The sequence below is a fragment of the Sparus aurata genome, chromosome 2, assembly GCF_900880675.1.
Source record: "Sparus aurata chromosome 2, fSpaAur1.1, whole genome shotgun sequence".
NCBI classification, from domain to species: Eukaryota; Metazoa; Chordata; class Actinopteri; order Spariformes; family Sparidae; genus Sparus; species Sparus aurata.
In genome coordinates, this window is record NC_044188.1 from 30,704,847 (window position 1) to 30,719,031 (window position 14,185).

The 14,185-nt window shown below is 42.0% G+C and overlaps 1 protein-coding gene across 2 annotated transcripts; it reads right to left on the reverse strand.

Annotated features, from left to right (window-relative positions):
- Window positions 1–267: 267 nt before the first annotated feature.
- hmbsa (hydroxymethylbilane synthase a) lies at window positions 268–13,369 on the reverse strand. 2 transcript variants are annotated; one of them, XM_030437865.1, is made up of 14 exons: window positions 13,177–13,369; window positions 10,758–10,811; window positions 10,308–10,380; window positions 9,253–9,302; window positions 8,892–8,947; window positions 8,377–8,454; window positions 7,210–7,287; window positions 7,049–7,124; window positions 6,758–6,871; window positions 6,629–6,667; window positions 6,369–6,488; window positions 6,214–6,267; window positions 2,959–3,048; window positions 268–2,766 (listed from the first exon to the last, which is right to left on the reverse strand). In XM_030437865.1, exons 1-14 carry the CDS (start codon window positions 13,198–13,200, stop codon window positions 2,593–2,595), a joined length of 1,080 nt encoding a protein of 359 aa, XP_030293725.1. In that variant the 5' UTR covers window positions 13,201–13,369; the 3' UTR covers window positions 268–2,592. The 2 variants fall into 2 exon arrangements, with proteins under 2 accessions (XP_030293725.1, XP_030293719.1); XM_030437859.1 differs by lacking the exon at window positions 13,177–13,369 and adding an exon at window positions 10,949–11,090.
- Window positions 13,370–14,185: the final 816 nt, after the last annotated feature.

Here is a 14,185-nt window from a genome sequence, read left to right on the forward strand (position 1 = left end):
AATTAAAAAACAAAAAAAACCTGCATATACGCACTAATGTAGTTTGGATTTTAAACATGGTTTTCATACCTACTAAACAGCAGCGTGTTAGCATGCAGACATTAGCACTGGGCTCAAACACTGCTGTGCCTCACCACATTTGAGCTATATGTGGTTGTTTTTCTGAGGCTGGACACATATTATTGTTGTTCTGTGTAAATCCACTGCAAAAAGTGTCTGAGCTGTGTGCTGATATATGATGATAATACCACACAGGACAAAAACACATTTGTTTGTGGATATCTCAGCATCTTTAATTTGACATGATGTTCACAGATGTGTCAAAACAAAGACACTTGTAGATACCAACTCAATATTTTGTCATTAACGGCAATATGGGAACAGACATAAAGAATCTAAATGTAGGAACAGTCTACGTTCATTCAGACAGAAATTAAAGCTGAAAAACAAATATGGCTAACGTTATCTCTCATTGTCACAGGAGGTTTAAATTAAGTTTAATATACAATACAGGAAATTCAGTATGGTATCACCCTAACTGTAGAGTGGGTATACTGACGCAGAATGAAGATCCAAACAGGCATTGTTGTATGTAAGGCAGATATGATACATTTACTCAGATGGCACTTTGACAGAGGCTACAGGAAGATGAACAATGGCATTCAAGACGTTTGCTTTGCTTCATCCGGCGAGTCGGTAAGGTCAATAAGTCTGAAGATATAATGCTTTCAGAAACCCGTCAGTTTGATATGTGGAGAACAGCATCATGACAGACAACATGACAGCAAATATCCCATTCTCTTAATATATACAAAAAAAAGTGAAAACTGCTAAAATTATGAATGACTGTGGGTGAATTACAGAAGTGTGCATTGCATTCACCAAAGTATATATTCTCGACAGTCTGACATCTGTATCTCTTAATCAAAATTAATGATGACCAGAAAACTAATCCATCAGCACATCTGTATGTCACTGTCAGATAAAGATGTCACGATTATAAATGACATGCTGTAATGACTATACTAAACTATAATATTACAGAAGTCTTCATTATGAGAGTATCTGCTGCTGACGGGATCTTTATCTTGTATTTAGAGGAGAACTATGTTTTAATAATCAGATACAGCAGTCAAATTCTGAATGCAATGGTGCTTCAGTAGAACTTCACAACACACACGAACCATCTGCGTTAATGAGTTCACAATGGCCATTAATCAAATTCTGGGCTAATGTGTTGAGTGTGGCAGCTGTAAAACAGTTTGCAGAAAATATATGTGATTTCTTTCAGTTAAATAAGGTCTTTATGGCTACTTTACATCTATAACACAACAGTACATCACCCTATTGGCAGCTTATGAGGCCAGTGAGTAGAGCTGCTGCTGTGGCTTATACTTTTTAAATATTATAGTGATTATACTGATGTACATCAACAAATGTAGCATTTACACTGTATTTAAAACTCAGAAGCTGGCAGCTGATACTTCACATGGCGCTGTAGTGTTGTATCACCAGTGATACAATATCAGCAAAGCACAAACAGGACAAACTGGGGCCCAGTGCACATTTAAAATCATAGGAGAGGACTGAAAACAGATGCAGTGACAGCTCCAGTGTTGAACAAGTCATCTCCGGTCATGTATTAGAACGATTCCTCATATGAGCTCAGGACAACGCTGTACCAATGTGGCATCACTAACTGTGCCTTCAGCTTATCATCATCCTCTCTGGAGGATCGATCGCACACTCTTAAAAGCAGTAAACTCTGAACATGAGCTGAAAGGAGGCTGTGTGGAACATTTTATTTTTCAGGAGGCGAACATGATAAACTAGACACGATAACAATGAACAACATGGACGAGGATCAAGTACTGGTGAACTTGAAGTAGCTTGAGAGAGAGTCTATGTTGACTATGTCGCCAAATCCACATTTATATTCACATTTCACATCTTATTTAGCCTCATGTTATTGCAGTGTTGCCTGCTTCCAACCAGAAAATGTGCCCACATGCATGTAAACTCATCTTTGGTACCATAAAAAGCCAGCTTTTCCAAATGAGGACGCACTACCAGAGGAGCTGTGGGTTAACTCCCTGCTTGAGGGGAACTATAAAGGATGTTGATGAAACAAACATCCTTGGTTATGGGGAAAAAATTGACAATGCTGAGACAATGCTGTGACTATGTTTGAAGGCCGTTTGGTGTTTGTCACTGATAATCCCAGCAAGGCAATATCTATGTGGCTCAAGTTATGGCTCCATGAGGTCATGTATGTAACAGGTTGGAACTAAGGCCAAGAGTGCTGCAGACTGCAGTGACCCTAAACAAGCTCATGGCGATCAGTTTAGTAGCATTGTACCACACTGAGCACAACTTTGGTCCAAGTAGTGTTTGAAATCCTCTAAAATGTACCTGCTGTTGACTGAGTTCACCTGGTTGGTGGAAGGAGGTCGACAATGTTTTCCTCAAGCAACATGAAATGGGGGAACATTAAAAAGGAATTCAAGTTTTTACTTGACACAAGGTTGTGACTGACTCCTGCACTTGAGGACCCAGTCACCTCTAGAGCCTGGGGTCCTCAGCCGAGCCCGATTATCTGGCGTCGTTGAGCTGCCTGGCCACCGTCAGGATCTCCTTGGCTCCTTTGCTCAGCAGTAATTTGGCCAGGTCGACCCCCAGCCGCTCGGCCTTGTTCTGGGCTTCACCAGAGATCTTGCTGGCTGTGACACCCACTCGCTGGACGCCCTCGTCCACCTCCTCTTGGCTCTGTCACATTATCAGTAAAAAGTTTGGTATGAGAGCTGACACTCAAACAAAATTCACAGATCCACACATTTATCACACGTTCCCCTCCAGTCCATTATTGTTTATGGCATCAAACAGGCAGCTTTTTTCATATGTGGCAATAGCCTTCAATGTGTCCGGTGGCCAACACGCTGTAAAACACACAGATGTTACCTTTTTATCAGCAGCAGCAACGCCAGTCTGCATGGTTTCCTTCAGGCTGTCTGACCCGTCCAGGCTGTACACTGCCCCCGTCAGGTAGAGCTGGAAAAATGTCACAAGAGTTTAGCCTTCAGATGGATGGATGGAGTTGCCCTTTAGGCCAGATTTAAAGTGAGGTTGGCATGTTGTTCCAAACTGCAGTAGTCCATTCAAATTGACCATTTGTTTGTAGACATGTTGAGGTGGTGTGTGCTTGTTTCTCTACATGAGCAAAGAGGCACAGAATGGATTACTGTGTGTACGTTGCTAGTTTAGGCTAATATTAGCAGCTCTGTCTTGATCTTTGTTGGAATTAGGGAAAGTTACTCTATTGCAACTTAACTACCAAGCTCAACAGTCGATGCTCTCCCTCAAAACACCTCTTGTGAAACATTTTTTTTTCTTTAGTAGCATCCTAACAGGGATTATGTGATAACAAATCAACAGTCTTATCTCTAAAATGTTCCATGTCATTACCAGGACTAACCAGCTCTTCACTGTAATGAAGAGACAATTCTGTTTCTTATTTTCTGTCGGTCAGTTTGGAACTTTTTGTCTGGGCTTGGTTAGCTTCAGTCTTTTAGTGCATACTTGGGTCTTTTTTCCAGGCTTCATGTTTTAAAAGCAAGTGAGGTAGAAACATTGTAGTCAGGTGATGACTGTACAGGGTCCAACATAACCCATGGTCCGAGAGCCCGGGGCCAGCAAAAGCTTACTCAGGGCAAGTTGATTGGATAGTAATAATTTGGCTGCATGGACTAAGCATTTGTTCACAGCGCCTATGAGCAAATGACCAGAAAGAACTATGCTCAGACACATTTCTGGTCGCAACGGGCTGCTCCTATCCTCAGCTCTCTGTGTTGGAGTTTCACCGTGTTTTGTAGTGGAAGCTATGAATAATAACTCAACGGGTGTTGTTCAAACTGAACATTTTACTTGCAAACATGCTGCAGTTTCACAAAGAACAAGGTGAACTAATGGACTTTTGCAACCAACACCTCATATTTATAACATCACTAAAGCTAGCGACAAAAACACTGGACAGGGCAAAATAAAAGCACTTCCTGTCAACACTCTCCATAATAATACTGAATCAATACCATCACCAAGTTAAATAATATTTTACTGTATATTTATAATGTAAATTGTATGTTTTAGCACCAAAATATAGGTATAAATATAAAAATAGGTATTTTCATTTTATGGCTGCCAGGCCAGTGAAAATACACAGGGGGGCAGTAAAACTCTGATCTACTGGCCAGGTGGGCCAGCGGGGAAAAAAGTGTCACGTTGAACCCTGCTGTATAACTCACAGCTTACAATTAATTAGCTAGCTACTGTAGCTGTCGTTGGTCAAATCTGCCAGTGACAGTTTTCTTTTCAGGGGACTTTGATTTCCTCTGTCAGAAATCAAAGAGACACATTTTCAAGAAGCACAGTTATCTATCTATAAATGCACGGAATCTCTGTCTGTCTGTGTGTGTGTGTGTGTGTATGTGTGCCTCAAATATCTCTGCGGATCAGGATCAGACTGACCTGAGACTTTCAACATGGCTGCTGCGTGGTTCAGTGGTGTGCATCTAAGCATTTGTTTGGACTGCAATGATACCGTGAATAAATTATTTCATAAATGCTTTACAAATTCCGCCGAGCATTGTCCACCAGAGCCACCACGGTCACGTCCGCACCAGAGCCAATCACTGCACACCGTGGCCACGTGTGCACCAGAGCCAATCACTGCACACCGTGGCCACGTGTGCACCAGAGCCAATCACTGCACACCGTGGCCACGTGTGCACCAGAGCCAATCACTGCAGAGCCCACCACGACCCCCCACCTGAAGAAACGAGCGGATTTATACCTGCAGCGGCGCGAGCTGGACCGGGATTTTGCCGGCGGTTCGGTCCGTTCTGTTCTGTTCTGTTCTGTGCATCTAAACTGACTGCTGTGGATTAATGAGATTAAACGAGTCCGGACCGAGTCTGTTCGGGTCTGAGGAGATCCGGAGACGCGCGGACAACAAAGTGGAATCGGAATCTGTGGATGTTCGTGTGTAGCTAGCGGCTAGCTAGCCTAGCTAGCCGCTAGCCACACGGCCCACCCCCCGAAGCGACGGACCGGACCCACCGGCACGTCCAAAACCGGACTTAGGGTAAATAATGTCCGCCACGCTTTTTCGCGAACATTGCCGTCACGTTTGCTTTGTGTCTGGTGCAGGAAGAAACGGTAAAAACAGGCTTTTGTCACGAAAGTGTCCAAGCAGCAAGTTTGGTTGTTGAGGAACAGGAAGTTGTGGGAGGGACCTAGGCGGATGATTGACAGGCAACAACAGTCGGTGTAGAGACAGCGATAGAGACAGCGATATTGAGAGTTGAGACATTTAGCGTGTTTGGAGTGTGTAGTTAGTGTGTTATGTAGTGTTTGGTGTAGTGTGTTTAGTGTGTAGTGGAGTCGGTTTTTTGTTTAATGAGTCAGAATAATGAGGAGAAGCTGAATGTGGAGCAGGCAGTGCAGCTCTTCATTCAGCTGGAAGGAGCTCAGGCAGACCTGAGCATTGCCTGCATTTAAATGTAAATAGTTACATATAACTTTGTACATTTTTTAAATGTATGCACAAATTTAGCAAACAACAATTTATATTTGCATTATAAGTAAAAAAAAAAAATGGTTTGTTAAACATATTTGTGGTTTTCACAGTAAAAAAATCTAACTTTTTCTACTCTGATTTTATGTTTTTTTGTGATTTTAGGTCCATTGTGTTAATACAGTATGTCAAAATAAAATAAATAACTGTACAGTCACACATGTGAGGTTGTGCTGAAAATAATGACACCAAGTAAATAGCTTTTAAGGTGAAATATAATGGCAAAATCAAAAATAGTCGAAAAAACAGCCAATTATACCCTGGAATATCGGATTTCACAACAAACCTAAATATCCCTGACGTTCCACCTTCAAACACAGCCTCATTTGGCCATCCATGCAAAAGCTACTTAACCTCCCACTTTTCTATAGGAATACACTTTTCTTACGGGCACTGCACTAGTCATATGTAATAACACTGTGCCACCCAGCTGGAGGTGAATGCTGATTGAACACATTTACATTTAAAGACAAAAAAAGCCAGATTAGCTGGTGTTAGTGGGGTTTTTTCTGGTGAAAGACATGTATTTGTGCGTGTGTGTATTTGTGTTTGTGTGTGTGTCTGCCACTACCAAGCATTCTCACCTGAGAGTCCTTCACTTCAGTGTGTACAGCCACTGGAACACTGCAGCCACCCTCCTACAAATGACAGGAAGATCGAAAAATGCAAATGTTCATATTCATACAACGTGAAAATGAGTCGAAGAATATGTGTGTGTGTGTGTGTGTGTGTGGTGTACCAGGTGCCTGAGGAAAGCTCTCTCAGCTATGCAGCGCAGCACAGTTTCAGGGTGATGGAGGACGGACACCATCTCCAAGATGTCTGCATCTCTGGCGCGAACCTCTACTGCTAGAGCCCCCTGAGAACACAAACATATGGATTTCTTTCACCCAAGAGCTTTAAACACATACAGATGCATGCACTGTGGTATTATTAGCCATTATTAAACCTTCTTTTCTATGCATTAGTATGTCATATTTTCAAAGCCACTGATCTTACCTGTCCAACAGCGTACATGCAGTCTTCAGGCCCCAGGATCTACCGGTGGAAACAGACAATTTGACAGTGAGGTGAGAAATGTTTCCCTCAGACATCACAGAGAGGACGTCAGATGATCAAAAACTGTACCTGGCTGATCCGGTTATCCCAGCCCATTCTCCGGAGACCTGCAGCAGCCAGGATAATGGCAGCATAGTCCTCCTTTTCATCGAGCTTCTTCAAACGCGTGTTCAGGTTCCCACGCTGGAGGCGACAGCTAAGGAAAAGATTTCAGAGAAGACCATCCAATCCTGCTCACTAGCACCCTCCCCTGAGACCAAAGTGCTGCTTAAATGCAAAAAAAAAAAAAAGTGTTGTGAAATTTAAATCATTCCCATCTCATTTTCAGCTGTCAACAGCAACAGAACAATGAAAGGATACAATATCTTTGAATTCCAGTTGGGGGAATCTCTTCTTCAGCTGAGCAGCACGGCGCAGTGAACTGGTGCCGATCACACTACACAAACAAACAATATGAATGTATCCACACTGTTGATATCACTGGAAAACCATTGCTAGTTTGATTTTCTGTTTGACTGTACCTGTTTTCTGGCAGAGTCTCCAGAGTTTTACCCACGTGTTTTGGGTGAAGGACCACTGCATCATGGGGGTTTTCTCTCCTAAAAGCAGCAGGAGGCAAATAACAGTGAGTGTTGACAGCTGGATGTAAGACAACCACAAGAGATTTGCACAGCGCCTCCACTAAGGACAAAGAAGGAACTGTTCCAAAAAGGCAGAGGGGGTCTCCTCCACTCCACTTTGGTTCAGTTCAGTGACAGTGGTTTGGAAGATACAATTTTAGATGCTCTTAACTAAGCCAGGACTTTGACACAAAGCCCCACTCCCTTTTCTGTCCTGCAACTTTTTCCTTTTCCACCAATGAAGGAAAAAAGTTAAATAATGACAACTTAATGAGTTAAATGCACAGTATGTCATTTCAGTTGCAAGGGGTCTCTTTATTTAAACACACACAGATCCAGACCTGCTGGAGGAATAAACACCTGGAGTCTCATCAGATTCTGCTGTGATCCGGAGTTGTTTACTGAGACAGGAGAGCTTAATGTGGGGATTAATGTTCACTCCTGTTCATCAACCTGTCTGCAGCATTGATACTCGGAGATGGCCTCCATTGTCAGGTGTTTTTTGTTCTGTAATGTTGACTGAAATGAAGAGAGGGAACCAGAGTCTCTTCTGAGTGATGAGTTCACCCAGAGCGTCACCTGAATTCAAACACATACACACAGTGTTGGTGCATGCCGTTGCCCGCTAGCTTATGGCAAATGTACAGTAAAGTAATCTGGCTCTTGGGGAAAAATAATCACAATAAAGACTTGCACAGGTAGGCGGTGAACACCCAATCAAACAACCACAGACGAGAATTTTTTATTAACGTTATGTTCAGTCTCGTTCTTCGACTTCCTTCATCCCTTTCTGACTCTCTCCTGAAGTTATAGCAACAGGCAGCCAAATAAACGAACTGTCACCTTGAGTAAACATATGGATTTCTCTGGTTTGAACTTCGTTGCAAACATTTGGGATAATGTAAGGACACAACTCAACAGCATATAGAACAAAGGTGGAGTTGTTATTAAACATTTGATTGCAGAAAATGTCTTAAAAATGAAATCGTTAAATGTTCCCTGAGCAGTTTCTTTATAAACAGACTATGTTTTTATCATCCACATCATGATGAGTTTATACAGACTTACTCAAGCACAGCCCCGATGGTGAATCCTGGAGGCAGAGTGGTGGGGAGGTCTTTCAGTGAGTGAACAACCAGATCGACCCTGTGGGACAAACAGGAACAAGGTCCATATATACATGCTGCATTATGTCTCATGGTATATAATACAGCCATTCAGTGGTGGGAATGCTCTCCAGGGCAGCTACAGAACAGAACCACCTGCTACATCTGAGGCTGTGGAGGAAATCAAAGGGTTTCCCTCTGAATGGTCTGTTACAGTGGTGCTATTATGGACGGTTGAGGTCACTGTGACTGATGTCTACAAAATATTCAAAAGTCGGACATAACCTGGGATTTCTCTGCTATAATGATGCTTTAAATCCATATCTGTTAAATATTAGCACAAAATAGCTGTAAGTGACAGCTGCAAAGCAGAAGTCTGGCCCTGTTAGGGACAAACCTAGCAGTTTATGTCAGTTGGTGAAACAATGGTGTGAAGCCAGAGTGGTGTCAGCCACAGATGACATCGGTGACACTCACTCATTCCTCTCCAGAGCATTCTCCAACTCTTTGGTGAACAAACTCTTCTCTCCAATCTGTATTTAAAACAAGAGAAAGAAACAGTGATGTCATTTACTTTGTTACTTAACATTTATTAACGGTGAGCCACGGGTCAAAAGCAAGCTCCTACTGCACTATTGTCTTGTTAAAATGCTAAATGGAGCAGAGCAGTGTGTGAAAATAGTCTGTACAGCCCTGAAGGTGATTTAGATACTATTACTGACTGCTGCTAATGTCTTACAGTGCTTTTTTTTATTGGATCGTTTTTGGCTAACAAGCTATAAAATTTAGTCCCGACAATCACATCTGTCATAATGCAGCCTCTGATCTGTTGCCTCACCTTTGACAAAGCGGTGTCGAGGATTTTGTCTCCGGTCGTTGACATGCCAACTGAAAGAAGAAGACAGAGATTCAACCACATGAGAACCCAATAACATTCATGCATACTCAGGTATTAGATAGCTATTCAGGTGAGAGGAATCAGCCACAACAATGATTTAGCCGGTTAGTTACAAACCATTTTGACATTAACTCTGTTCTTTTTTTTGTTTGTTTTTTGCACAAACGTCTGTTGGTGATTTAGCCATTAGAGATTATTTTCAAAGTGTGTCAAAGGCTGACCCATGGCTGATGTTAAAGACTTTAAACTTTACCAGTTTTACACATTTACACATAACGCCTTTTTATGCCACACGTTCTTCTTCCCTTTCAAAACCTGGTACCTACATTACCCAGAATGCAACTTATCCTCTGAGTGACATCAGTAGAGGCAGTTTATCAGATTACATGCAGCTTTCTCTGGAGCCACAAAAGACTTTATTCTACTTTTTCCCAAAAAAAATGTAAAATTTTGTCAAATTCCCCAACAGCTGTAAACACACTTTAATATGTCAGACTGATGGAGTTTAAATACCCTGCACACCTGCACAGGTGTTTCCACTTATCAGCCCATTTCTGATCTCTGCTCAAGGTAAAGTTGGGTGAGAGTTCTGCTGAGATCGTGTGAAGTCACTGGGTGGCATGAACCATTAAGAATGATTCAGGTGTAACATGTCCAACCCTGACAGGTGGACTAAAAATAATGGAAGGGTCAGACAGATGTCAATCAAGCAGTCCCCCACACAGTCTTCACAAAAGTTCCTATCAGAATGAGTGAAATCACCTGTGTGGATTTGATAATAACTTATTCAGCCACAACTTCTGACTTCAAATTAATCTAAAAAAAAAAACACTCTCTTTCTAAATCTATAGGAGAATATTACAATTATCATTCAGCTCAACCCTTGTTTGCAAATCATCGGCAATTATGGAGTAGACGTATATGAAGATGCCAGCTAGAAAATTGGCCAGATAGAAAATGATGTCACACCGCTACACGGCTGGGACGATCCTCACCTATTTCCAAGTGGACATCTGGATACAATTCTTTCAACTTGGCCGCCACGCTGTCAGTCTGGATGCGAGCCAGCTGGGACAGAGGAACACAGCAGTATTTAACTTGATTGAACTAATTTTGTAATTGAAAAAGTTTCAAAGGCCCATCCACGGAGCCAGAGAGCATCAAATGAGTGTAATGCTCACTGATATCAGTGGGAGGAACAGTTATCTTAAAAAGACATTGTTTAGCCAGAACTATGTTATCTCTGCGAGGAGAGCTCCAGACGTTTCACTCCTCCGTATCTAAACTGGCACGGAGAAACGGAGCACCAGATAACTCACTCATGTCCACATTCAAATTAGAGCTGCTCAATAAAACAATCCATCAGAAATATGCACTAGCTCTGAAATATTTCAAAAGTCAGCAAGCACAGTTAAACCCATGATTTAATAATCGTAGTACTGTACCTGGCTCTTGCGCGTTCCGATCCGGATGACTCGACTGACCTTGCCATTACCATCCTGCCAAGACAAAACAGAAATCAGCCAAAAGAGTTTTAACTCAATTTTTGCCAACACACCTTGAACATCTTCTTACTGATGTCTTCCCCATCTCTATAACTAGCTCATGAATTAACCATTTTCTCTGCACGCCTCACCCTGATGTACTTGTAAGGTCCTTCCTCCATAATTCTGTGTGGCTGCACTGAGCGTCTGCACTGTGGAGGCTATTGTGTCCGATGTGTGGCTGAGACTGCCTGCTGTGTATTGGTAAGGAGCTGTGCTGAGGTCATATAGCCTCTTGATACTGAACAGTGGTCTTTTTTACTGGACACCCCCCTCTCCTTCAGGAACTCCACCCCAAGATATCTCTGGTTCCAAAAGATAAGTGTGCCAATTCATTGAGTCCGTTATACAGGGCAGGGAGGGGCAGCTAAGTGGGGTCTGATGTATGAGGTGTGGTCGCAGGGTTTTTCATATGTGGAGGGTCGAGTGTGGTGATGAACTTTTTTCCTTTAAAACGCTTTAATTCTGAATGAAAATGATCCTCCATCAAAAGTAGGGCTGTCATGGATGAGAAGACAGAACAATACACACAAAATGGACATTTAAATCAGAACTGTCACGGCTGTTCCATTGATGGAACGATTAATAAACACACTGCAAACCATAGGACATAACTTTGTACAAACTGCGGCCTTGGAGCTACGCATACGAGAATATGATGTCAAGAATTTCTAAATAATTGCAATATTATTACGATAATCATCAAAATATGCTTAGAACTCTTAAAATGCCACTGAACCGTTTCCACTGCTAATGAATATCGGTCCCAAATATCAGTTTTCAGTCTCTTTGACTTCTAATAAACGGTATCGGCACTTAAAAAGTCGAATCAGTGAAAGAAGCAGTATCCCCTTTTATGTAATTCAAAATAAATCAGGATATCAGAACAGGACAGTACATTATCAAGTCACTCATGTGAGCGTCTTCACAACTAATATCCAGATGACGGAAATTCACCACGATCAACTAATCCTGAATGACTTTATACGATACGTGGGATGGTTGAAAGTACAGGGACTGGTGACAAAAACACTGTCATGAAAAGAGCCATATAAATTAAAAGCATCTGACAAAGATTCAAATAGGAAATAAAACATTTTGTTAAATGGTATTCTGCTATAACAATATAACTCAATTTATAACATTTTCCAATGAGTGACTAATACATCCATTAACATATATCTGATTGTACTTAACATTATAGTACTGCAATACTAATAGACCACATCAATGCACATCTTTATGAAATCCGGCTACCATGTTGAGGCTGCAAATATTCTTTAAACATTATACTGTGAACATCTGCATGTTAAAACCTGTCAAAACCCTGCACAAAACTGTCCTGCTTCTTCATTTATATAACAGTCACACTGTAACTGTATTCTGTTTATTATTTATGTGAATCAATTTACAGTTTATTACATGTTGGTCTTTCTATTGTCACTGGTCACGGTGATGTTCCACACACACAACTGTTGTGTCAAAATAGCCGCTGAAGAGACATTTTTGTCTCTGTGATCTCTGAAAACTACATTCAGAAATCTACTGATTTAATGTTGCTCTGCCAGGCGTCAGTTACTGCACCATCCCAAAGACTCAACGTGGTTTCCCAGCTATCAGTAGCTGACACTCTTCCATTCGGCGGACATGGAGTAGAACAAACCGCACTTAATCACATAATACCTCACAACTTTGCTTTGGTTGCTCGTTTCGCAAACAGATCCAGTTAAATGACAAACTCCAACCAAAAACACATGGAACACCGGTGGGCGGGAGCAGGCAATGCTGCCCGGTGCTAACTAGAATCAGCTAAAGGCTGTTAAAAAGAGGAAAACACCGGATGCTTCTGTTGGTTTGTGAGTCGAACGTTTATTTACGTTCACCTCTTTAAAGGTCAGACGACGTGATGTGTTTCGAGGTAACCCTGGCTCACACTTAGGGTTTTGAAGTTGAGCAGATGAAGAGGAACAGTTTTAACTCGCCCTTTGAGCTACTCGCTGTGGGAAAAGCCTCGGCACTATTAACAAACACGTTTATACAGATCTCATCTTTGTTTGCTTCCAGCCGGGTCCACATTAGGGTCTACACGTTTGACTTTGTAACCCTGAAACCCTTCTCGTAACTCCTGTCAACATTTGTCACCGCTCATCTTTGTAACCGTCCAATGGAGCGCAGAGTACTGAAACAGACAAACGGCTCGACCAATCACAGCGCTCCAAATTACGGCACATACGGAAGTGACAACCCACGAGCACTGGAGGTGCTCCATGCACGGTGCTAACCACAGACTCACCACCGGGTCACTTTGAATCAAACCTACCGATGAACTTGCTTCCTCCGACATGTCGGTGATCCTGTTCACTCTGCCAACAGGGCACAAATCAACGGCGTGTTCTTCTTGACTCAGAGGCCATTAAAAAACGTGAAATCCTTGGAAACAGTTAGCGTGCCCCTCTCGTGCGGCTCCCATATGAATGAACGCGGAAGCTGTGATGTCATTGGACCGGTTAGAGGTCATTTCCTTGTTCCGTCTGTCAGTTTCCTCTATCGGACAGTGTGCAAGTCTGCTGTGTTTGACGCTTCTTTGGCTAGTACAGTAATGGCTGCAGTTAAGTTTAAGAAAAATAGTGAAATATCTAAAACACACAAAGATTTTAATTGTGTGTGAAGAGAGTGGAACAATTTAGTGCAGACGGTCTAAACTAAACTGTTTCCGAACACAGGGAGGCAGATGATAGAGATTACTGCTGTATTCTGTCTGATGTGACCTGATGATGTGGCCTTTATACTACCAGTGTACCAACTCTGGGGTGTGTTGAGTGCCACGCCTCCGTCTTAAACACTGCCATGAGAAGATGTTGCCAGAAGGAAAGGTTGAGACGACATCTGAAGACGAGGCAAACATCATGAACTACAGCTGGCCCTCCCAGTCCTTCATCTCTTAGATACATTTGGAAGAGGAAACGTGTGAAGACCTCACTTAGTAACCTGTAACTGTGTGTGCGCTTCTATACCTTCCATACACACTTTGTATAGTGACATCTGGTGCCAGAGGAAAATTACTGCAACACTGATTTCCCCTGAATTATGGTAAAGAATAAACTGAATAGTACTGTTGATCTTTATAATTAATATAGACCAATCAAATATCCGGTAGTTAGAAGACATTAAGCATGCTTTGATTAAAACAGTCATTAATCATCTGTACATTATTATTTTTAAAGTGTGCGGATGAGTAAAAAATGTAAATTAAATGTTCAACAAGTTATGTACGAACAGTGTGATGTATTAGGCAGCTATTTGGAGTGTATGCATATATTTTAAACCCA